General features: G+C 34.6%; 1 protein-coding gene across 1 annotated transcript; it reads right to left on the reverse strand.

Moving 5' to 3' along the window:
• Positions 1 to 34: 34 nt before the first annotated feature.
• On the reverse strand, positions 35 to 27,229 carry Snapc1 (small nuclear RNA activating complex polypeptide 1). The gene is made up of 10 exons (XM_046461827.2): positions 27,033 to 27,229; positions 23,900 to 24,059; positions 23,605 to 23,745; positions 22,816 to 22,920; positions 19,633 to 19,791; positions 18,245 to 18,313; positions 17,364 to 17,426; positions 13,456 to 13,606; positions 2,246 to 2,344; positions 35 to 1,296 (listed from the first exon to the last, which is right to left on the reverse strand). Exons 1-10 carry the CDS (start codon positions 27,158 to 27,160, stop codon positions 1,262 to 1,264), a joined length of 1,110 nt encoding a protein of 369 aa, XP_046317783.1. The 5' UTR covers positions 27,161 to 27,229; the 3' UTR covers positions 35 to 1,261.
• Positions 27,230 to 27,293: the final 64 nt, after the last annotated feature.

Raw genomic sequence — 27,293 nt, forward strand, 5'->3', positions numbered from 1 at the left:
CATTTTCACTCCACAGAACACTCACAGATTTGGATTTATTCTTTAACCAAGACTTTAATTCCTAACTTACAATGTGGAAAACAACATGAAGCATAATCAACAGAAGTCAGGTTGAACCAATCACATGGTATGGAAATGATCTGCTACTGGCAGCAATCAAATATCATAGCTCAAGCAATCTCTATTTAAATGTCTGCAATAAGAAATTAAGAGTGGTCCATTCATGAAGCTATAGAAATATTTTCTGTGATTACCAAATATTCTGTACCAGAGATACATTCTGAACTTTATATTACTCCTAAAGGTTTTATTAGAAATAATACTTAAGTATTATGATTAAATAGTTTATTGACTACTCTTTATATCTATATGAACACAAATGTACATATATACCACATATACACAAACATAGATGAATGCATACACGTATTTATTTGACTAAGGAGGGCTTTAAAACAAGCACTAAAGAATATGTAATTAGGTCTGTAATCCCAGCAACTTGGAAGGCTGAGACAGGAAGATTGAGAGTTCAAAGCCAGCTTCAGTAAATTAGCAAGGAACTTAGTAACTCAGTGAGACCCATCTCTAAATAAAATATTTAAAAAGCTTGGGGGATGTGGCTCAGTTGTTCAGCCCCCTGGATTCAATAATCCCCAGTACACCCCAACCAAAAAAAAAATTAATTGAATTAGAAAATGAGTTGTGAACTTAAGTTATTAAATCACATAAGCTATTGAGCTTCATATTTGATATTGAACTTCATAAGTGTTGTTAAAAAATAAAGCAAATAAGGCAAAATTTTTATTGAACTTAACCATACAACAGAAAAACTAGTAAATATACATCACATACAAATCTATTACCATATAATAGATACAAAATTCACTTATATGTAATAAATATTCATATTTCAATAAAAAATTTAAATAAGTTAATATTATCAGAATTGTGAGACAGTAGGCTATCACAAAATGTTACAGGAAATGGCAATAATCTGCAAATAACAGGATTATTTCTATTATATTCTAAATGCAAGTTTTATCTCTACTTATATAGATTTTATAACAGAACATTAAAAATTAAATTTCAGAGTAAATTCCTAGTCCAACTCTTAAACTATGATAAGATATTCCCATTTCAAAGAAATTACTGTTTCCCAGAAGAATTATTTTCAATACTGGTAGTCCTCCTATTCACAAAATATAAACCTTTTCTTCTGTCAGAAAGCTCAAAATGTAAAACTTTACATCAGGCTCTTCATTCAGTGTTTTCTTTTCCTCTTGGGTACAGTGAACTCTGAAGACATAAAGTTAAGAAGTTAGTTCTAAATAAAAAAACTGACACTTAAATGATAGTAATTAATAATATACACTTAAACTATATGGCCATTTAACTGGCAGAATGCAAGAATGCCCTCACAGCAAAGATGCAAAAATCTGAAGTCTGACATGCACATGAATTTTCTTCTTCAAAGTAATACTGCAATTTAAAACTCACTGACTCCATTGAGACAGTAATATCTCAATCTCATTGAGATGCCAATCTATTGAGATAATGGATCTTAGTCATCCTAAATGCTACTTAATATTTAGTAAGTTACTCTGAAGATGTTTCATAGAGGTCTGCCCTCCCTATAATTAGCGTTGACCTAGGGTGCCATATTTGAAACATGTCTAGGCCAATGCTATGAGGGATTAAATGTCTAAGGCTTAAATTTCAATTACACCTGAAAATATAACCCAAAACACTAGTATCATACGTCTTTCTGGCTACTATAGCAGACGTCATAATCAATAGCTTTAAAGTATCACCCATTTTTAATAGAAGACACAAAAACATGAAAATTAGGAAAGACTGTGTATTCCACCAAGGAAAAACACAAAAGGAATGGCAGGGAAAGGGAAAAAAAATTAGGACAAAAAAGAAACAGTTTCCTAGAAGAGAGTGGAACAAGGATGAAAAGTACAGCAAGCCAAGAAAACTCTGTCCAGATGACAGAGCAGAGGTCTGGCACAGTTTTCTCTAACAAGATGAAACTGATGGATCCTAACAGATAGCTGTATTCATTCATTTATTGTATTTCAAAGTGTCATATTAATGGTATGATTAATACTGAAATTCCTCAAGAGCCAAGACAGAAGGATCACAAGAACACACAGCCAACTGTCATGTTTTCCAAGAATTCTAAACCTTGATGATCTGTGAGCATATTTCCTTCATTAGTTTGACAAAATTTCATCTGTACCTGTTTCACTAAAATCTTCTGTCTCCTCTTCCTCTTCTGTAATTACAGGCATACTCAGACTTAAAGACTTTTCTTCCTTATGTACATTCTTCACATTACCTGTAAACATTTAGAAATATTTGGAAAAATGATTTTATATGAAAACAAAGAATATTAATCTGTAAGAAAATTGTACACAAATAATGTTATTCCAGGAACATAAATACTAGAATGGTTTCAGTTTTGGTCTGAACCCAAAACTGAAATTATAATGGTAAACAGAAATATGCATTCTAGAATACATATTTTTTAAAGAATGACCATATCCATATCTATGCTTTAAAAATAGTCTATAATTCTTCCACTAAAGAGAACAGAGAAAAAGAGAAGAAACAAAATTAGCCAAAAACAGATGCCTCATTTGATCTTTATCACAAACAAATATCTGCACACATCAAAGAATTACCACATGGGTCACATCAATTTTATCTGTTAATCACAAATTAATGTTAAAGTTGAACAGCCTTCTGTTTTTAGTTTTGCAGGTTGTGTGTGTGCTCAAGACTGAACCCAAGGCCTTGTGCACAATGAGCATGCATTCTACCACTGAGCTACATCCCCAGCTAGCCTTATTTATTTATTTTTGGTGGTGCTGGGGACTGAACCCAGGGCCTTGTGCATGCAAGACCAGCACTCTACCAACTGAGCTATATCCTCAGCCCCTAGCCTTATTTTTGAAGACACATTTTCTTCTTCCAATATATATGTTCTACAAGATATATTTCTCCAGTCAAAATTTACCATTGACTTTCCATTTAAAAAAAAAAAAAAAAAAACTAGATATTTTCTACATAAACTTTTGTGCTTGAAGAAATAGCCTAATTAATCAATTACCACTGTCATATCAGGTGCAATTTAACACCCAATTTTCATGTCCCCGAAGCAACCCCCAAACACATTTTTGCCAGTTGTTTTCCACAAAACCTGGACCACTTCATACATTGTTTATTAATCCATTTCTTCACAGTCTGCATCGTCCCACTAGAATGTAAGTACCACAGGATAGATTCTGTTTTGCTTACATGATGTATTATTGATGTTTGCCCAATATCACGGCATATGGAAGTACCTGGCATAGTAGGGCCTCAATACATTTACTGAATGAGTAAATAAGGATTCAATATGATATTTCATACTACAGATATGTTAATATCTATTAATCCAGGAGGCAAGAAATTTAAAAACATGAGTTTAAGCTTTCCACTCTGATGCATATAAAAAGGGCTGGGTTTTAGGTTTTTTTCCATTTTTTTTTTTTTTTTTAGTTATAGATAAACACAAAGTATCTTTATTTATTTTTATGTGGTGCTGAGGATTAAACCCAGGACCGCACACATGTGAGGCAGGCACTTTACCACTGAGCTACAGCCCCAACCCAGGGCTGGGATTTTAATGGGGTATAGATTTTGTGGAATGGAGACTGCTCCAAGGTAAAGTTGAGTAACCTATAGTAATATGCTTCCATTTTGTTTTTGTTTTTGTTTTGTACTGGGGATGGAATCCAGGGGCTCTCTATCATTGAGCTACATCCCTAGCCCTTTTGTTTTTTATTTTGAGACAGGGTCACACTTAAGACTCCACTTAAGACCATAGGTTGCTTAAACTGCTAAGGCTGGCCTTAAACTTTCAATCCTCCTGCCTCAGCCACCCAGGTTGCTGGGATTACAGTTATGCACCAATACACAGAGCTAATATGCTTCCATTTTAAAACATGATTCAAACTTAATGAAATCTCAATTTACACTAAGTCATTAAAATAGGATTTACCCTTTATTTGCAAGTACTAAGTATTTGGGGTTTTTTGTTGTATGTTTGTTTTGTGGTGCTAGGGATTGAAACCAAGGCCTTGTGCATACGAGTCAAGCACTCTACTAACTGAGCTATAATTTCAGCCCTGCAAGTACTAAGTATTATACAAAATGACTTTTTATTTGATCGTTAAGCTGACAGATAAATTTCTAGGAAACCTCTTTCCATAGCTTATATCTTTTTTTTAAGAATTTGAACCCATAAATTTTTTCAGTTGTTCACAAAACAATAATTAGTACTACCTGCCCAAAATTACTAATATTGTTCTTCACAATCTTTTAGCCATCTTCATTTATATTGTCAATGTTTTTAAAAATCCATATTTACCTAAAAGAATCTATCCAACAATGTCAAGGGAAGGATTTCAAGTTAAAAATGACAGCTGAGAAGCAAAGCGTCACCTTGTTAGTGGAGGATTGATAAGGTTTTAGAGATCTATCTCTGTTAAATCAATCAGTGTTCTCTAAAAAACTCATAACAAATACAGTGTTTTACCTACCTAGAGGGCAGCCAGAAACCAAGAATCACACAAAACTTCAGGATTTTTACCTCAAGGTCCACCTACTCACAAGTGTGTTCCTCAGACCTTTACTTAGAACTCATTACATTTATTGGATATAAAACTGAAATGAATGGTTAACCAGTTTCCTAGGCCATTAAAAGTATAGAGGCAGCAAAAAATTGCTTTATGGCTGCACACTGAGAATAGAAAGAGACCCAGTTATAGTATAGGTCACAGAAAACCATTTAAAAAAAATAAGGCCTAAGTATGAAGTACTGCAGCATTAAGCCATTTAGTATAAAATAAATTGCCCCACATAGTTAAAATACTTCTTTTTTTTCTTTTTTTTTTATATTTATTTATTTATTTTTTAAGTTTCCGGCGGACACAACATCTTTGTTTGTATGTGGTGCTGAGGATCGAACCCGGGCCGCACGCATGCCAGGCGAGTGCGCTACCGCTTGAGCCACATCTCCAGCCCTAAAATACTTCTTGATAGGATTACTGTGTTATAAAACTCAGAAAAATAATATGTTCATGATAATAACCACAAACCATCAGGAGAAATTAAATTATGTTCAGGACATAGTGACCTAGAAATGAGAGCATAAAATACATTTTTGATTATTTTCCTGCATATGAAAATGATAAATGAACCCTAGGAAACAAGAAATATCAAAAGAAAACAATATATTTTACAAAGGTATCAAAAATAATTTTTTAAAATTTTTAAAAATATTTTTTAAGTTGTAGACGGACACAATATCTTTATTTTTGTTTGTTATTTTTATGTGGTGCGAGGGACCGAACCCAGGGCCTCATACATGCGGGGCAAGCGCTCTACCTCTGAGCTACAACCCTAGCTCTTAAAATTTTTAAAGTAACTTTTGACATTTAAATTATTAACCTCCAGTATCCACAAAACTAATTCCCCAGAAAGTGTCAGATAGATAGTTTTATACCATGATCAAAGCTACTCTCTGTGGAATGCAACCATCAGTTATAGATCAAATGGCTACTGGACATGCAGCTAGAATACAACTAAGAATGAACTTAATTTAAATGCATGTCTAATTTGAGTTGCAGATCCACATATTCAATTACCTGAGAGGTAGCACAATTAACAACTCAGGTCTGGATTCAGGTAGACTCATACAAGTCTCGGTTTTGCTATTTATTAGCCGCGTGACCCTGAACCTGTGAGAAAAATGTTAGTAGGGGGCAAGTGTTACATAATCACGGTTGTCATCATCTTTACCATCCTATTATTACTATTACTGATGTCCTTCAGACAACTCGCATGTTACATTCTAGGAATGATGAACAAGTACAATTGAAACTGAAATAATACAAATAAATTCAATCAATATACTAGGCACCTATTTATGTGCCAGACAGCTATTACAGGAACTGAATCTGGCAAGACAGCCTGAGGCAAATTCTCCTCAAAATGAAATGCTCATCATACTATCCATGTTTCTCCAACTTTCTCCCAACTGCTTAGGCATGCAGCATTCTTGTCTCATCCCTTTCCTTCAGCCCTCATGTTTGCTCTCACAGCTATTAGCCTCTCTGCAAATTCCTACAACTACCTGGTTAGATAGTCATTATTCCCAAACCTGAACTATTATGTCAGCCTTCTACATATTCCTTTTTTCAGCCTGTTATCTCCTACCTACCATAATACTCCCAGATTGATCTTTTTTAAGGAAAACCCCTTCTGGCTCCACTTTCTTTCAACAGTTTTAGAAGACCCTTCAGCTCCCAAATTAATTTTAAACTTCTTCATTGCACGCTTAAGGCCAAGTCACAATACAATCCAACACATTTTTCCAGCATTATTAATAGTGAAGACATCTTTTATCCAACCAAAATGAAACCCTCACTCTATGTCCCAGGTGCTTTGTCTTTTTTTTCATGCTGATCCCTCTGCTCGTCTTAATCTATGCGCTTTCTCTACCTTTTTAATAACTGTGAAGTACTCCTATATAGGATTGACAATAATTTTATCTACCCAAATTTTTAAATATTATACATTTGAGTTGTTTATAGTCTTTGCCATTTCAAATAATCCTACAATGAATGTCTTTATGCATTTGTCATTTGAACAGAATGAATTCCTAGAAATTGAATTTCTTAGTTAAATGGCATGCACAATGACAGATGATTTCAAATTGCTGTCTTAAAAGGATGTGCCAATTTACTCTCCCACTTAAATTCAGTAATTTTTATGTCCTCACACCTTCATTATCATGAGTATTCAGTTACCTTAAATCTTTGCTGACCTATCAAATATCAAAATCATGTTTTAATTTATACTTCTTTAATGATTAACAAAATTAAATATCTGTGTTAGTCAGCTTTGTGTCATTATGACTAAAATACCTGACAAGAATAACTTAGAGGAGGGAAAGTTTATTTTAGCTCACAGTTCCAGAGGTTTAGTTTATGGTCAGCCTAGTCCAGCTCTAGGCCCAATGTGAAACAGAACATCAAGGGAGAAGTGGGTGTGGTAGAGGAGCACTGCTCCATTCATGGCAGCAAGGAAGCAGAAAAAGGGGAGGTAGGAAGGAGCTGCGGGGAGGATGAACTCTTCCAGGGCCAATCCCCACTGACCTACCTCCTCTAGCCATGCCCCACCTACCTACAGTTACCACCCACTAGTCCATCCAAACTAGGATGGACTGATTATATCACAGTTCTCACAATCTAATTATTTTACCTCTGAATATTTAATAACCCATTCTTTCTCATGGGTTAAATTCTTGCTGACACCCTAAATAAATTCAATTAAAAATTTTCAGATGTGTTACAGAGTCTATATGTATGCTAATTTCAGAGTTTATAAAACCATGTTTTCAGTAATTACATTAAGGAATAAAATATGGTTGGCTGGTAAAGTAAGTGATATTTCATAGATTATACCTGTCAAAGGAAATTTCATTTAAATTTCTTTCCCGTCTTGCACTTGTTCCTCAACAACAGGAAAAAAAAAATGTTTTTCAGGTGTTTAAGAAGCAATTTGATAAGCAGCTCACATCCCTGCTGTGCTTGTACTAAGGTTCATTGCTAGTAAAAAGTGCTTATGCAGGTTTTTAAACCTAAGTAACTTTGATTTTAGGAAAAAAAATGTTAATATACAAGAAATTCATTTTTCAAAGTATAATAAAAAAATATTTTCCTTGCCTCTGGGTTTGTTTTGTTTGTTGGTCCAGGTTTATTAAAGTATCAACGTACAATATATTTCATGATTTTAACATACAGATGTAGGAGTTTAGATAACTGTAATTGTGCAATCACTACACCAATCAAAATACAGAACACTTCCATCATCCCAACAAATTCCCTTGTGACCTATTTCCCTAGTCCCTAGCAACCACTGACCTATTTTCTGTCTTTATAGATTTACTTTTTCCAGACTGTCATACAAATAGAATTATAGAATATGTACTCTTTTGACTGGCTTCTTTCACTTAACAAATGCATACAACACTCATCCATATTGTTAAAAACAACAGTAGTCCTTGTGCTGCTGAGTAGTATTTCATTGTACAGATGGACATACCACAGTTTATTCAACTCCTAGCAGAAGGGTATTTAACCTACTTGCAGTTTTTGCCATTATGAATAAAGCCAAAGTAAACTTTTGTGAACATATTTTTGTGCAAACATAAACATTCATTTCAACTGGGTAAATACTAAGGGATGGGTAAATATGTTTAACTTTATTAAAAATTGGCAGTTTTCTAAAGCAACTATACCATTCTGGATTCTCACAAGAAATGTACGAAGATTCCACTTGTTTGGAACCCTCCCCAGCTATTATGATTGCTTTATGTTTTGTTTTGTAGGAATGTCATTGTGGTTTTAGTTTACATTTCCCTACTAACTAAAGATGTGGAGCATCTTTTCATGTGCTTATATGCCATACACATAAATTTTCTTTAATGAAATATTTTACAAATTTAAGGGGATAGTTATTTATTATTGAGTTTGAGAGTTCTTTATGTATTCTGGATGTAAGACTTAGGGCTGTATTTTGCAAATATCTTCTTCCAGTGACTTGCCTCTTCATTTTCTTAATGACTTATAAAGACAAGAATTTTAATTTTGAGGAAGTTCAATTTATCAATTTTTTCTTTTATGCCTTGTGGGTTTGTTGAGTGTGTGTTACTGGGGAGTTAAACCCAGGGCCTTACATATGCTAGGCAAGTGGTCTGAGCTACATCCCCAGACCTTTTGAGACAGGATCTGGCTAAGTTGCCCAGGCTGGCCTCAAACTTGCAATCCTTCTGCCTCAGTCTCCCAGTAGCTAGGATTACAAGAATGCAACCCCATGCCCAGCTATGCCTTGTTTTTCATGTCAAATATAAAAAAACTCTTTATCTAATCTGAGAACACAAACCTTTTTTTCTCCTATATTTTCTTCCACAAGTTATGTAATTTTGAGTTTTACATTTAGGTCTATGATCCATTTTGAATTATTTTTTATATATGAGACGAGTTAAGGACTTTTTTGGATATAGGTATAAACTATTCTACACCTCTGTTCCACTGACCTTTGTCTCAGAGGTAGTATACTATCTTACTTTCCAAAGACTTACAGTTATTTTTCAAACTGTTTTGACCGCTCTAATTCCTCTTCATTATAATATATAATTAAAAATCAGCTTGTTAATTTATACAAAATAACTGTTGGAATTTTTCATAGGGATTTTATTGACTGTACAGAAAATCTGGGAATTAGCTGACATCCTAATATTGTGTCTGCAATTCATAAAGACCACACATGTCTCCATTCAATTTAGGTCTTCTTTAATTTCATTCATCAATAATTTTGTAGTTTTCAGCATACATATTCTACACATATTTTATCACCTATATACCAAAGTAATTTGTATTTCAGATGCTATTACACTTTTTTCAAAAAATTTCAATTTTTAATGATACATTTGCTATCACAGAGAAATATTAACAAGGTTACCTTATAACCTTGCTAAATTCAATTATTCAGGGTTAGGGGTATAGCTTAGTGTTAGAACCCTTGTTTCACATGCACAAGGCCCTAGGTTCAGGCCCTAGGTTCAAGCCCCAGCACTGAAAAAATAATTAATTCACTGATTATTAGTTCTTATAGCTATTTTATAGATTTTAGGATTTTCTATGGAAAAGTTAATTTTATTTGAAAACAAGCATAGTATTTCTTCCTTTCCAATCTGAATGGCCATTAATTTTTTGTTTCTTACCTTACTACACTGGTTAGGACTTCCAGCATAATGTTTAATAGGAATACTAAAAGCAGGCATCCTTGCTTATTCTAAGAATTTTTGGGGAAAACCATTGTTTTACCAATAAGTATGATGTTATTAGCCAGAGGTTTTCAAAGAAGTCCTTAATCAGACCAAGTAAGTGTTCTTCTATTCGCTCAGGGTTATCTTGTGTACGTGCTGGATTTTATCAAATATTTTTGTCTACATCTCTTGAGAGGATTATATTATCATATTTTATTTGGCTAGTGATGAATTACATTGGTTTGTATCAAACCAACCTTATATTCCTGGGATAAATGCTAGTTGCTCATAATATCACTGACCTTTTAATATATTATTGGATTCAACTTGCTAATATTTTTTCAGGACTTTTTTTTTTATATAGGTATGCTCATGAAGGATATTAATTTGTCCTTAGTTTTCTTGTAATGTTATTAAGCTGGAAAGTATTCCTGCTTCTATTTTCTAAAAGGACTGATATTTTTCTTTCTTAAATACTTGCTAAAATGCCCAGTACAGCCATCTAGGAGTTTAATTTCTTTAGTAGACATAGGACTATTCAGATTTTCTGTTTCTTCTTATGTTAATTTTGGAAACAATTTTTCCATTTTATTTAGCTATCTAACTTACTGGAATAAAATTCAAATTTTTTTCTTATTAACCTTTTCATCTCTCTAAGGTTTGCAGTGGTATCCCAAAATATTTTTTGTTCCTTTTTTTCCCCCGAGCAAATTCTCTTTGCAAATTTTTTAGACATAAAATCATTCATTTGCAAATCATGGAAAATTTGTAGTTTCTTTGATTCCATATTTGTTAAGGTTTGGATGTGAGGTGTCTCCCAAAAGCTCATATGTGAGATAATGCAGTGCCGCAGTCTGGCTGCAGCAAAATAACTGGGGGGTGACGAACAACTTGTGTATGTTGATACAGCAGGAGTGGAAGCCCTTTATTGCAGGACAGGAGCAGTATTTATACATTCCACACAGCTTATCTAATTAGCATAAACTAGATACATCAGTCAACCAATAAGGAATCTTCACACTTAATGGCTCGCTTTTGTTACTTCTCAAACCACTCCTTCTGGCATTTTGCCAGGCACCATCCAGACTTGTTTACCAACTCTAACATTCCCCTGGCAAAATGCCAGGTGTTATTTTGACTTGTTTAGAGACTCTAACAATGCAGGAAGGTTCAGAGGAGAAATGACTGGGTTGTGAGAGTCTTAACCCAATCAGTGAATTAATCCCCTGACAGAATTTAACCGGGTGGTAATGAGAGTGGTAGGGTGTGGCTGGAGGAGGTGAGAATTAGGGCATGGCTTTGGGGTATGTATTTGTATCTGACAAGTGGAGTCTCTACTTTCTGATCGCCACGTAAGCTGCTTCCCTCCACCACACTCTTCCGCCACAATGCCCCGCCTCACCCTGAGCCCCGAGGAATGGAGCTGGCTATCTATGGACTGAGACCCTTGAAACCAGAGCCCCCAAATAAACCTTTCCTCCTCTCCAGTTGTTCTGGTCAGATCTTTTAGTCACAGCAGTGAAACAGCTGACTAAAAAAATACCTTTTTTCACTCTCCTGTCTAATTACATTGACTAGCTCTTCAAAAGCAATTGCAGATAAAACTAATACATGTTTACTAGTAAACATGAAGTGGCTTATAGTTTATCACACAAACACAAGTGTGCATATGCATGTGCATACAAACACACACTTCAAAAATTAAACAAGTGGGGCTGGGGTTATGGCTCAGTGGTAGAGTGCTTGCCTAGCATGTGTGAGGCACTGAGGCACTGGGTTCGAGCCTCAGGACCACATGAAAATAAATAAATAAGATACTGTGTCCATCTACAATTTAAAATATTTAAAAAATAAATAAATAAATAACTTTCTAGTTCTTTTATCTAGAATAAGAGTTGACGTGCTATGATTCCCAAACCAAATGCAGCCCATCACCTCCTATGTAAATACAGTTTTATTGGAACATGAACATATTCATTTGTTTTTGAATTATCTGTAGCTATTTTCACATTATAATGGCAGTTGAGCAGTAGTGACAGGGACTATATGATTTGTTACCAGGCTATAGAAACAGTTTGCTGACCTGCTGATCTAGAGATTTTTTTGTTTTGTTTTGTTTTAAATCAAAAGTGGATGCTGGATATTATCCATTGTCCTCTTTGAATAACTACTAAAATTAATCCACATTTTCCCCTTTAAAATATTTATATAATAAATTATATTAACAGATTCTAATCAATTGCAAGATGTTTGAAGTATCATGGGGAAAGTACACTACAGTAAGTAGAAAAGAAAAGATCCTTTTCTTTTTTGAGTACTAGGGATTGAACTCAGGGGCACTTGACCACTGAGGCATAGCACCAGCCTTGTTTTATATTTTATTTAGAGACAGGGTCTCACTGAGTTGCTTAGCGTATCACTATTGTTGAGGCTGGCTTTGAACTTACAATCCTCCTGCCTCAGCCTCCCGAGCAGCTGGGATTACAGGCCTGTGCCACCGTGCCCAGCTCAGATCCTTTTTGATATGTGTAACTCAATAAGTGAATTTGCTCTACATATTCTCCTATGTATTTGCTAGCTTTGTGAAAAATAAAAAATTTTCTTTAAGAATATTTTAATCACTCTAAACAAATAGGGTATATCCTCTGAATTCTCAGTGTATTTCAAGCAACTATTATAGCACTTAATCATGTCTGAAATACAGGAAAGGTATTTAAACTTTAATTCTCCCTCTACTGTCACATTATAGGAAGAAAAAAAAAAACACATTAAAAGACTGTATATTATCTTTATATACTCCTGAAGTAGCCTGAGGTAGCTAGAAATGTGTTTGATAGCATTAAATATTTACAGTGAGCATTAAATATTTATATACATATTAATATACATTAATATTTCTAACACTTTCACTTCCTCCCCAAGCCTGTTAATCAACTTTATGTATAACACATTTACTTATGCAATTAAAAAAAATCAAACTATTAAATATATTGTTATTTAAGAACCAAATAGCAAAGGTAATTTTACAGATTCAGTATTTCCAAAGAAAAGCAGAGATAGCTTAATTAATATAACCATAGAAAAATAGTTTATGGAATGCATTATCATTAGCTTATTCTACACACAAATTTGATATACACCAAAAAAAAAAATCATTAACAAAGCATGCACTGTATAATTCTTCACTGATTCTAAAACTATCTAGCTATATCACTTTGACAAGCTATTTAATCTATATGGGCCTAAATTCATCATCTATGAAAAATAAATATAACTCCTCAGGTCTCTTCAGCAACGAGATCCCAAGAATCTAAGAGGGGCTAAAGCTGAAACTCAGCAATGAAGTGCTTGCCTAGCGTGTGTGAAGCACTGGGTTCGAGAGGTCTGTCAACAACTAAAAAATAAAATAAAAATAAAAAGAATCTAAGAGAATTAATTTATTTTTAATTTTAAATCCCATAATGTTCTCAAACAAGTTTTATCCATCTTAATAAAGAAACAAAGGTATAGGGAATTTATGAATAAGACCCATTCTGCCTTGATGAGTCTTGGTAAGACTTAAGAGGTACCTTTGTTTCTGGATGAAATCTTCCTTCCTGCTGACTTCAGTGTTCCTCTGGTTTTCTTTTTCTTAGTTGTTTCAGTTTGTACTTGACCAGATGCAGAATCAGAGTCAGAAGAGTCAAGTTTGACTTGACGATGCCGTCTTGACTTGGATGCCTTTAAATTTAGAAATCCAATTAACCACAATGAACTACAAAAATGAATACAACTGACAGATAATTTAGAGGAAAGGAGAAATACGTAAAGACAAGGAAAGATTTATAAGAAAGTAAAGTATTAACTATCACACTGACTTAATAATAAAATTACTTGTGCCATATACATAGTCTTTTACCTTTATCATAATGTTTCCTGCAGATATAATCATCATTTACTCACATTGGATTAAAATACAATTGTTCTGACTACTGGATTGATTAGGAAATGCAGACAGAGAGGCACATACTGTTTTAATTTTCTTTCTTTCTTTTTTTTGGTACAGGGGCACTCAACCACTGAGCCACATCCCCAGCCCTTTTTTATATATTATTTAGAGACAACATCTTGCTGAGTTACTTAGGATGTCCCTAAGTTGCTGAGGCTAGCTTTGGACTCATGATCCTCCTGCCTCTGCTTCCCAAGCTACTGGGATTACAGGCATGCGCCATCACGCCTGGCCTGATCCTATTTCTAATAACCTATTTCTCCTTTATTTTCCGTGTGTACCACCATGAGTTTTCAGTGGATCTACTTCATGCCTGGCTCTAGGTGTGGCCTAGAGCTGCCAAAATGAGTTTCACGTCCCCATGGCCACTGTTATTTATTTGTTCAGGAATGGGCATGTGAGCTGTATAATACATTATGTAATTCTATTTTAGAACTGTTTAACCATTCGAAAGGGAAAATTCCCTTTCTTTTGAACCTGAAGCTGGGACCATGCAACACTAGAGCTGCTACAAATAGCATTTAGAGACAATGACAGCAATATTCAAGGTCAGAAATGGAGGCTTGGTCCTAACAATATCTTTGTAGTTTTATCAGTCAATGAATTCCCTTATTTGCTTAAGCAAAAAAGTTTCAGTTAATTGTATATGCAGTATAGATATTAACAATTCTTAAAAAGCAATCAACTCTTTACCTCAAAGGGGGGCGGGAATCCTACAACCATGCAATGACACACTTAGTAACAATCTATGGAGAATACCATTTAATTATTTAACGATGTAAAAAATAACATATAACCAATCTAGAGTTCCATTTCATTTTTACTTTATTACCTTTGACTTCTACAATTAGGAAATGATAATACTTTCCCATAAAATAAACACATTTTAGATTCATGAGAAAAATACATGAAATTAAACACATATACTTATCAATACTCCCTCTTGAAACCACACTAAAGTAACAGTAAAAGAATAAAATTGCATAAACTCACAATAACAGAGACAACAGGAAACAATATACATATTAGGGCTGGGGTTATAGTTCAGTGGTGGAGTGCTTGCCTAGCATGTGTGAGGCACTGGGTTCAATCCTCAGTAATACATAAAAATAAAATAAAACTATTAAAAAAAATACAACTATTAACAGAATAAAATTTTGGAAGATGGAAAGTGAAAAGACAGCAATAGCTGACTTAACAAAATGAAGAAGGCTAAAACCTACTTGCCTGCACTGAGGAAGTTAGTAAAAATTCAGCAAGCTCATCCAAATGGGTCAGAAATTGGAATCAGCAGAAATGAAACTAAAAAAATGGGTGAATGTCCTAAAAACCTAAAAGGGAATAGTGTCCCATTCCCCAGCCTCCTCCCATAAAAAAGAAATAAGATTTAAGACAGAAGGTAGGGTAAAGGAAATTAATGCTTACTAGTCTATAGACTTAAGGAAACTGTATAGCTAAGGGAATAAGACCTCTGTGAAAACAGGGAGCTTGAAAGCAACTTGTATAAGGCATGAGGAGCCTCTTGGGCGACTCTCTGCAGAACCTTGAAATTTCCCACCCACCCCAAGACAAAGGAACAAAAGATTATTCTCTGGTAAAAATGACAAGACTCAAAAAACAAAAGACATATGGGGTTAAAATGTTCCCTATTAACCACTTTTGAATATGAACAGGTATCCAGGGTCTTTGATCTTTTGGAAAAAAGCCAGTAAAATCAAAGATGGAGATCAAAATAAACAAAAAAGAAATTCAAAGGAAATAGGCAACATCAAAAAACTAGATAACATCCTTAAAGAGAAAATGATACTGCATCCTGAGGTGGGGGAAATTATTTTTTAAAGTAAAAAGAGATACAGAGAATAAGAAAAATTCTTAATAATGAAAATATGTATCAATAGAAAAATCAATTTAATGGTTCAGAAGATAATGTTAAAAAATTGATAATAGAAAGAGACTGAAAATAGAAATGTTCAAGGAAAGAAAATGCTGTAAAAAATATCATCAAAGAATTACAAAAAGTTCCTCAGAACCCAAGATTATTAGATTGAAAGGACAGCTACCGTGAGTGACAAAGACAATGAATGCAAAAGAGCTATACCAAGTTACATCACCATGGAGCTTCCAAACTTCAGGGATAAACAGAAAACCCCCAAAACTTCCAGAATCAGAAATAAGAAGAAGAGAACAAGCTGAAGATGGTTGCCTCTCAAGGTCATTTCCTACAGGAGCAGGAAATGATGGAACAGAAAACTGTTGGGTTATATAAGTGATTGTTGAGTTATATATGAATTAAATATGAATATATCTATATATAGACTTTTAATTAAAGTAACATGTACAGCTTAAAAGTCAAATAAAAACCCAACAATCATATATGTAACCCAACAGTTTCCTGCTCCATCATTTCCTACTCCTTTAACCCAATCAACAAATGGGCCAAGGACCCGAACAGACACTTCTCAGAAGAGGATATACAATCAATCAACAAATATATGAAAAAATGCTCATCATCTCTAGCAATCAGAGAAATCCAAATCAAAACTACTCTAAGATATCATCTCACTCCAGTCAGAGTGGCAGCTATTATGAAGACACACAATAATAAGTGTTGGCAAGATTGTGGGGAAAAAGGTACTCTCATACATTGCTGGTGGGACTACAAATTGTGCAGCTAATACGGAAAGCAGTAATGGAGATTCCTTGGAAATCTGGGAATGGAACCACCATTTGACCCAGCTATCCCTCGGACTATACCCAAAGGACTTAAAAAAACAGCATACTACAGGGACACAGACACATCAATGTTTATAGCAGCACAATTCACAATAGCTAAACTATGGAGCCAACCTAGATGCCCTTTAGTGGATGAATGAATAAAAAAAAAAATGTGGCATACATACACAATGGAATTTTACTCAGCAAGAACAGAGAATAAAATCATGGCACTTGCAGGTAAATGGATGGCGTTGGAGAAGATAATGCTAAGTGAAGTTAACCAATCCCAAAAACACAAATGCCGAATGTTTTCTCTGATATAAGGAGGCTGACTCATAGTGGGGTAGGGAGGGGGAGCATGGGAGGAATAGATGAATTCTAGATAGGGAAGAGGAGAGGGAAGGAAAGAGAGGAGGCAGGGGATTAGCAAAGATGGTGGAATGTAATGGACATCATTAACCAAAGTACATGTATGAAGACACAAATTGGGTGTCAACCTACTTTATATACAAACAGAGATATGAAAAATTGTGGTATATATATATGTAATAAGAATTGTAATGTAAAAAAACACAAAGTACATGTATAAAGACATGAATTGGCATGAACATACTTTATGAAAAACTGTGCTCTATATGTGTAATAAGAATTATAATGCATTCCACTATCGTATATTTAAAAAAAATAAATTCAATTAAATAAAAAAAAGAAAAATCAAAATATAATTTTAAAAACATGCAATTTTCAAATTACCTTATTAAAGAAATAACTTACCTGAACAACAACTGAAAAGGCTTTTGATTTTATTCTTGCTAATGCTTCTGCCCTTTCACATCTCTGGAAGAAAAATAAATAACAAGGAAAAAACAAAGTTAAAACACACAAATGTTAGGTGAAATTATGAATACTCAAGTATTTTCTATCAGAAATAAGATTTAAGACAGAAGGTAGGGTAAAGGAAACTAATGCTTACTAGGCTCAATTGAGTACAAACACGTTCAATAGACAATAGACGTAGCAGACGCCATAATATATATCATCCTCACAGTTATTCTTCATTTCTTTCTTTTCTTTTTTGTGGCGCTGGGGACTGAACCCAGGGCCTTGTGCATGCTAGGCAAGCATCTACCAACTAAGCTATATCACCAGTCCCTTGTTCATTTCATTCAGGTCTCCAGGAGGATAATGTGAATAAAAGCCTTAGTGACATGGCAGAGCCCTTGACAGCCATTTTTCCTCATTTGCCTATTTCAAAGATGGCTCCTTGTCTCATCTACTAAGACGGGTGAAAACTCTGGAGACAGGAAACAGCATACAGTAGCTTGGGTTCCATACTGGTTGAAAGGTTGACAAGTGACAGAAAAAAAGACAGTAAAAGTTTTACCCTATCCCTCTTAAAGGCACTTTCAACCACCATCATTACCACTAAAAACTGTTATCCTTACTACCTACTTATACCTGATGTGGCTTTATAGGATTTCTAGTAAAGAACAGACTAACTTTTCATAGATAGAATCTATGATTCAGAATTTTCTGATATTATTATAATGCTGACCAAAGACCATATGTTCAATATATAAAATTATAGCCACACAAAAGTAAAAAAAGCTAATCAAACTGCTGCCCCATAAACAATAATATGGCAGTTGTCTGACCTCTGATTCTTGTGACTTTTCTTCCTTCTTTTCTTCTCCATCTTTATTTTTTGATTTTAAAGAAGGATCCTAAAAGAGCAAAAAAAGTTATTTATATAGACATATTTATATAAACATATAAACATATTTACAATTTAATTAGTTACAAATTAATTTTACAACAGTAAGGATCAATTACTTCACTTTTAGTGCTATTTTAATTGTACAGAACAGGCTTCACTGTGGCATATCTGTACATGCAACTAGGATGCTTTCTTTTTTTTTTTAATTTATTTTTTAGTTTTAGGTGGACACCATATCTTTATTTTGTTTTTACGTGGTGCTGAGAATCGAACCCAGTGCCTCACGCATGCTAGACGAGCGTGCTACCACTTGAGCCACATCCCCCAGGCCCGCTTGATTATTTTAATTACTAAAAAACCAAAAGATCATCTCACAGTACTGCAACATAGGTCACTACCAAACTCTAAGATCACAATTAGGTTTCATAACAGTTCTAGTATTCATCAATAAAATACCTGAATACTTTATTCAACAGTAAAGTAACCAGAAATTGGTTCTATTTTTTATTTTTTCCTGGAAGTATTTATTAAAATAAAATGGAATCATAGTTTCAAAGATAAATTTGGCAAGTCTGGCACTTAGGTTTCCAGAATAAGGCCAATGTGGAATACAGGCAAGATTAATACTGTTGAATCAGAAAAATCAAACTAAAAATTTGTTGATGAGACTTGAAAATGGATAAGACACAGCAGATAGACACAACCCAGGTTCAGGATCTGCTACTATGCAGGAAAGTGAGACCACTTACAAATTCTGATTTAGAAGTGAAGTTGGTTTTCTGGAATTTTAGGTGAAGTCTACAAATACTTACATATTGGTCACTAATTCAAAATTTTACAACAATGTTGAAATCAATACTATGCCAAACAAAACATATCTATATGTCAGATTTGGCCCAAAGGCTGTCAGTATGTAACCTCTAGAAAAATGCCAAATTACAGATTAATTTTTTTTATATTTATTTTTTAGTTGTTGTTGGACGCAATACCTTTACTTTATTTATTTATTTTTATGTGGTGCTGAGGGTTGAACCCAGGTCCTTGCACTACCGCTGAGCCTAGCCCAAATTACAAAGATTATAAGAATATAATATACAAGAATACTTATTCCTGTATATATATGTATGTGTCCATGTGTGTTTGTGTGTTGTATATTCCATTTGTAAGGGCAAATGATGCCACATGGCTAATGACTGACAAAACCTTAAGTAGAAATCTTCACTATACAGGAAAGTACCCACTAAACCAGGCTGCCTCTCAACATACCACCATGTCTAAATATTCATGTACAATGTACAGTAAGTGATCAAACATGCAACTGCTTACCTTTCTGTCTTTATGCCACTGCTGATGCTCCAAAACTATGTTTTTAATATTATCCAAAAAATCATCCTTTATCAAGCTGAGGGCTTTATCTGGCTTGGACTTATCAGCTGAAATTATATGTTTCATGTTCTGATAATGATCATGAACATTCAGCATTTCCTAAAAGTAAAAAGATGAGTTTTTTATTTCAATTTATTTGGTGGGGGTGGGTAATGAGGATTGAACTCAGAGGGGCTTTACCACTAAGCCACATCCCCAGAACTTTTTATTTTTTATTTTGAGATAGCGTTTTACTAAGTTGCTTAAGGCCTCACTTAGATACTGAAGCTGGCCTCAAAAGTGTAATCCTCTTGCCTTAGCCTCCCAAGTCACTAGAATTATACGAATGCACCATCATGCCCAGCTTGAGGACAATCTTAAAGGCAAAACCAATGCAAAACACACTCACTTTACAAAATGACTGAGTTCACAGGAAACAATAAGCTACAGGTACTATGAAAATAACATAATCATGTAAGAAAAATAGTACAACTTTATTATTAACAAAGAGACTGTTTTCCAGTGGTATGGGTTTACTGAATTCAACTCAAGGCACATTGTTATGGGGAAACATTGGGAAAAGACTAATTAGGGGAGCAAAGAATTATATTCTAACTTATAATGAAAATTATTGTAATACAACATATCATTATATATCAACCCAGAAAACCAAGATATTTTACATCATAAGTGTGACACAAAGAACATATACACAGTCCTTCATTCTTGGCTAGAAATTCCTCTGTAATGACACTCGCCCACCCCTTCAAAGAATTCCATCCCATTCCCTTAAGTTTCATCATTACTTGAGTAATAAGAACTAAAATAAATAAAGGGTGACTTATGTCACCATGTAAGACATCATTTATTAATCAAATCTTCCGCTTTAAGAAACTTCCAGCCAAATAGGCCTATGGGATAGGGAGATAGCACACTGTAGCCAGACTTAAGACACCATATAAATCCTGGCACAGGAACTTGGCTGTAAGATCAGCAGAGAATTAACACTTTAACATCACTTTAACATCTGAACAGCCTATTAAGACTACTTAGACTACTCAATTCAATTAATTTCTAGTGGATTTTGGTGAAATGGACAGCTAGCTGTTCAAGAAATTGTAAACTGTTCAGTAGTGGTAAGTCCTCAGATAAGCAGGATCTGCAATAGAGCACTGTCCAGACACTAAATCTAATCTCTAAAAATTTTCAATGATGTCTCTCTACCAAAAAGAGAACATATAAATTCCATCGATTATACAAAGTACTTTTTGGGGGAGTATTAGGGATTTAACCCAGGGGTGCTTAACCACTGACCAATATCCCCAACTCTTTTTTATTTTCGATTTTGAGATAGGGTCTCACTAAGTTGCTTAGGGCCTTGCTAAGTTGCTGAGGCTGTCCTTGAACTTGCAATCCTCCTGCTTCAGCCACCCAAGTCACTGGGATTACAGGTATGCATCACCATGCCTGACTTGAAGTACTTTTATTGCATTTATTTTCTCATACTTCTTTCTCACCAAGCTGCTAGAGGGAAGGAACCTAGTTTTTTTAAATCTTACTTCAAATGATCAGATGTTTGCTAAAAATGATGAATTTCTTTCCCCAGTTCCAGTTCAGATCAGGTCCTACTATCCAACCAACAGGCACTGTATTGATTCAGAAATGAATATGAACCTTAACTCCATTACTTCAGATATTTAGTAAACATTTACAAACATCATAGATGTAATGTGACAGGCTGATGCTCTGTGGGGAATCCAGACAAAGTAAATAAAAAATCTGACCCCTCTTTTACTGCTGATTTAGGAAGACAGTGAATAAGACAGGGAAAAACAGATTCTTTATTAAGGGTCTATATCCCATATGCCAAAGTATTCAGCCATCAGCTAATCTCAGTTCTCATAGTGAGGAGAAATAAAGACAGCAATCCTAGCCAGGTCTGGTGGCGTATGCCTGTAGTCCCAACTACTCAGGAGGCTGAGGCAGGAGAATCACTTAAGCCAGGATTTCAAGGCCAGCCTAGACAATACAATCAGACCTTGTCTCAAAAAACAGAAAGGAAAAAAGAAAAGGGAAAGATAGTAATCCTTATATTAATTCAGGGGAAACTAAAGCTCAAAGAGATTAAAAACCATGACCAAGGTCTCCCCTTCCAATCTCCACTGTATATGTTATTTTGAAATTCATTGATTAGAAAAGGCTATAACCAACCCTATAATGGAATTTTATTTTAACCTCAGGCAATGCTTTTCTATTCATATAAAAGTCTGTGAGAGGCTGGGATTGTGGCTCAGTAGCACAGTGCCTGCCTCACACAAACGTATAAGGCACTAGGTTCAAGCCTCAGCACCACATAAAAATAAATAAGTAAAATAAAGATATTGTGTCCATCTACAACTAAAAAAATATTTAAAAAAAAAAAGTCTGAGAGTACCATTATTCATCTGTGCAAAAAGATATTTTTTTAAATAGTGTACAATTCTAATAAAATATCAAAATATATTAGATGATAAAACTACTTTAAAACCATAAGACATATCCATAAATCCTGATTTTAAATATTTGTCAAAATAGCCTGTTTTAATGATAGGTTTTTAAATATTATAAAAAGGAATTTAGGAAATAAATTCCTATTGTTAAAAAAAATTAGAGCCAGCTGAGAAGGAGGATTCCAAGTTCAAAGCCAGCCTCAGCAGTTAGGTGCTGAACAACTCAGTAAGATCCTGTCTAAATAAAATACAAAATAGGAGTGGGGATGTAACTTAGTTGATTGCCCCTGAGTTCAATCCCCAGCACACAAATAAATAGATAGATAGATAGATAGACAGACAGATAGATAGAGATAAAGTTACTTTAAATTCTTATTTTTCAATATAACAAAAAACACAAATGGTTGTTTTAGTATATGAATCCACAGATCCTGAGTCTAACAGTATTTTACATCTTTCTCTTTCTTATGCTTCAAGATTTACAAATCCTGATACATTTAGGGTGTTCTATTTCTGATACTTAGAGAGAGTAAGAGCATTCTATGATTGGTTAAAAGAAAATTTGTCAATATCCAGTAGATGAAGTTATAACCTCAATGTATAATTAGCAATAAAACATTTTTTTTTAATTTCAAGAATATAAAATCAAATTTACCTCTAATACATCAGAAGTGATAAGTTTCATTACACGATCATCTGGATCCTTAAATTCTTCTGTAACTTCAGCTCGTTGAATTTTCTTCTTCATTCTATATGAAAGCTATACAAGAAATGTCTTTTAAAATGGATGCATTTTAAAGGATATTTTTAAAGTATTCAAATATAAACTAGCAATAAAAACTTGTCTATCAATAAGCATGAATAAAACAAAAGCAGCTATGTGTGTATATTTGTTAAATACCTATTTTCCAAAGACTACTAAACTTTTCAATTATTCCAGTAGATATCATACCACCAGCTTACAAATTCATATGAGATTCAGAGAAGTTACATGATTTGCCAGCTAACACAGAATTAGATCCTTCTTCAGTGCTCTTCAACCTAGTCTCTCAATTGTCACAAGACTGAAGAAATAATATTTTAATGGAAGTTTTAACTTTTCATCAATTACTCACTTTTCATCAATTACATATTAAAATTTCCTGGTCCTCTTTCAGTAAATTCTCATTTGAATAAAGAAATACATGAGCAAATTCAGATGCCCAATCTCATTTCCTTTTATAACAATTTACTTAATGCATATCATTCAGAAACATATTACATTCAAAAACTTTTGTTTGCAGGAAAAAAACATAATCAGAAAACATTTTCTTCTATTTTTAAGTAGGCTACAACTTTTGAATATTATTAATAGTCATTCCATCTTTATGGAAAGTAAGGTGCTTAATGGACAATAAAGTATAACTTCTCATTTAAAAAACAAAAGTTATTTTAGGCAACATACCAATTTAGGCATTGCTGTAAAGTGAAATGCTTTGTCTAGTCGTAACTTCCTAAAAATATAAGCTGCATCAAAATGTTGTGCATTTATCAAATCTTGCTGAAACTTTAAAACTTCATCCCAATCCTTTAGGGCAACTCTGATCTGCAATCAGAAAGAGTAAAAAATTGTAATGAATTTAAGTCTTTTTCATAAGTGTATTATAATTTTAAAACACTACCATTTCTATTTAAGTCAGTTTATTACAAAAACATTGTGTCAAATTTTTGCTGTGAAAAAACAACTTACCAAGTATTACCTTTTGTTTTGGCTGACATAGCTGGGTATTATATAATCCATATAGCAGATACAAAGCACCAACTCTTATCTGGAAGGTGTATGGAGGTAAAAAATATCGCCAAGCCAAAGCTAAAGCTTCCTTTGTAAATGTGTTCTTTTCTAAATTTCTCATTTTACCACTAGAAAACATAAAGAAAATATATTATGATTCATTAAGAAAATAAAAGATGAACAAAAACCAGAAACAGGTATATACTTATTTAAACAACAGTGGTGACTAATTGGATGAAGATTCAAAGGCTAATCCTTTCAAGACTCAAGCACAAAGAGCTAACTTTCCCCTTGTGAGGCACAACCATAAACAAAATACAGTTCCCCAAAGCACCAACTTTACTTGCCAAATTGGAGAGCAAAGAAGGGGATTCAAATTAGTACTAGAGAAACATTTAAAACATCTAATATTTAAATCAATGGTCATGTTACAAAACCAAAAACTGTGTGCAATCTAATATACCAGAGATTTGCATTTAACCTCCACTATCCTTGGGAAGCCTACATGAAAAAGAGAAACAATACAGTGTAACCCACCCTACCATTCTCCAGAGCACTGCAAAGCCAATGATAGGAAAGAAGAGCAGGGATATAAGAGCAGATTTCATCAACTCTCGAAAGCTTTGTCCAAACATCCAACAGAGAATACATCTCTCTTAGAAATCAATGTAATAACACAGGAAATACATTTCCGTGCACCTACATGGCATTATTAATACACTATCCAAAATTGTGCCAAGTTAACCAAAATTTTTAAATTTTTTTTTTTAAAAGCCAGTAAGATCATTACTTTGCCAAAAGTTAATGTAATATCCTTCTTACAACTTTGGATAAAACAATTAAGGAAGGCATATTTTAAGCATATTATGGATTCTATATAAACCCTGAAACGAGGAGATTAGTGCCTAATTTTTAATACCTTAGCTAAATGTCTCAAAGTGTATTATTTAATAGACACAAGTAATTTGACACAAAATGCAAATAAGGATATGTAGAAATTTTCATTTTATAACAGCAGTATAAAACAAAAATTATCCATGCAGCCAGTAAGCAGAGGCTATATTATAGCTGATTAAAAGTAGGGAAGGGGTCTGGGGTTGTAGCTCAGTGGTACAGTGCTTGCCTCACATGCATGAGGCCCTGGGTTTGATCCCCAGCACCACATTAAAAATAAAAATGAAAATATTGTGTCCATCTACAACTAAAAAAAAAGATTAAAAAAAAAAAGTAGGGAAGGTAATCGACTGGCTCCTCAGATATTTTTCTATTAGCTAAAAATTGGGGTAACCCTAGAAAACTTTCCCTGAAATGCCTTTTTTCCCCAAAAGTAGTACATGAAAAATCATTGATTTTAGAACCAGGCAATACAAACACACTGCACATATGTAATCTAAGTTACTTGGGAGGCTTCAGCAGAAGATGACTAGTTGATGAGGCCAATCAGGGCAACTTAGGGAGACTTTGCTCTAAAAACAAAATTAAAAGCTCAGTAGTATGAGGCTACCATGTGAGAGGCCCTGGGTTCGATCTCCAATACTGCAAAAACAAAAAGAAAGAAACAGAGAGACATATAGGTTTCAATATCTGCTCTACCACCTTCTAACTGCAATGTGGAGGAAATTACTTCAACCTCCTTAAACCTCAATTTCTTCACCCATAAAACAAGGATAATTATATCTGCTTTCAGAGTTGTTCTATGAAGTAAGTAAATTATGCTATAAATGAATTACATTCAGTATTTTTTTAAATTAGTTCTCTTTTCATCAGCTGTATAATAAATAGAGCGTCATCCTTCATCTCCTGTAATTTACAAACTACACAGGTAGATTACACCAACAGAGAGAAAAGAGAACTTTTATATTTTACTCAGCAAGACACAGTTTAGTCATAGGTTTCATTCATTCAATTATTTAGCCTTTTCAATATTATATGTGGTGTGCTAATGGTAACACGAAACTTATCCATTCACTGTCCTCAAAGCTCAATCTAGTGGAGGGAAAATTGAAAAGTAATAACAATGAACTTTAGGGAGCTCTTGGAAACATTTGATATTTCTTAGCTCATTTAATCCTCAGGACTACTACTGCCTCTATTTTACAAATAAGGAAGCTCAAGCAAATAACTTATCCCAAATCCCAGTTAGGGCACTCGGCATTCAAATTCACATAGCTGGGCTCTATGGTCTGTCTGCACTCTTAACATATCCTATACTGGCTCTTCATCTACACAATAAGATGTGATAATCAGTGAGATAAAATAACCAGGGAAGAGGGGCTAGAGCATGAACACCCGCTTAGAAGGGAGAAAGATATCTCCAAGGAATTGGCATCTGGACATAAAGTGGGTGAAGAATAAAGGGGACAAACAAGTGGAAGTAGAGGGTAAACTCTAGGCTTAGAAAACGCCAAGGGCAATTGCTGGAACAAGATAGTGTATGGAAGGGGCTGGAAGAGGAGGCTGGAGATACAGGCAGAGGCCAGTCACCGAGAATTGCCTGCCATGTTAGAGAATTTGAATTTTATCCCAAAGACAACCAGTAACAAACACTGAAGAGTGGTGAGCAGGGAAGTGACGTGATCAATTTTGCACTTTAAAAAGACACTGTTGGTCGCTGCATGAAAAATGAATTCAATCATGCAGGATTTTATCCTTGCTCGTGCGACTGTTCAGTTTTTTAAACATGGGGCTCTAGAAGAACCAGACGGGGGAAGTCAAGATAATGGCCTAGATCAGGGTGGAGGCAGTACAGCTGAAGAGTTTAGGAGACTAGCCAGAAACGTATATTCGAGAAGAGGCATCAAAAGGATGCAATCGAGGGGCTGGGGATGTGGCTCAAGTGGTAGCGTGCTCGCCTAGCATGCGTAAGGCACATAAAAATAAGATAAAGATATTGTGTCCACCTAAAACTAAAAAATAAATTTAAAAAGAAAAACAATAAAAAAAAGATGCAATCGAGGCCTTATGAAATCGCCCAAAGAAAGTGCGAACACAGACGAAGGCCCAGGAGAGATGGAGACCACTTTGGGGACTGCTCTCTTAACCATTTCCACGTGCGGAGCTACAAACTGGAAGGAAGCAATTTTCAATGGAGAAACACCCACCAGTAGATGGTCCCGAACTTCATGTTCCTCCAAAGTTCCGTGAAGTCCTCGAAGCGAACGCTGTCAGTCTCCTGGAAGCGACTGAGCAGCGCCTCACAATCGGTCTGCAAGCCCGGAGGAGTCCCCATGCCTACACAGCCCGCATGCCACGGACACACCAGCCTGCGGCGGGCGCTGCGGAAACCGGGTCATGAAACCCCGCCCCTTGCGACGTGACGCACGCGCTCTCCGTGTCGCACTATCCGGCACCTTCAGCTCCGC

Source organism: Marmota monax, unplaced genomic scaffold, assembly GCF_021218885.2.
Source record: "Marmota monax isolate L192 unplaced genomic scaffold, Marmota_monax_Labrador192_F-V1.1 WCK01_AAM20220418_F8-fsc00001, whole genome shotgun sequence".
Classification (NCBI taxonomy): domain Eukaryota; kingdom Metazoa; phylum Chordata; class Mammalia; order Rodentia; family Sciuridae; genus Marmota; species Marmota monax.

What these genes read in the sequence shown, in the direction of transcription:
- Snapc1 (XM_046461827.2), bottom strand. Translation starts at nt 27,160, where the DNA reads ATGGGGACTCCTCCGGGCTTGCAGACCGATTGTGAGGCGCTGCTCAGT. An exon ending in AAGTTCGGGACCATCTACTG is followed by an intron (nt 24,060 to 27,032) that starts GTGGGTGTTTCT and finishes TATGTTTTCTAG; the next exon opens with TGGTAAAATGAGAAATTTAG. An exon ending in CCTTTTCAGTTGTTGTTCAG is followed by an intron (nt 13,607 to 17,363) that starts GTAAGTTATTTC and finishes CTAAATTTAAAG; the next exon opens with GCATCCAAGTCAAGACGGCA.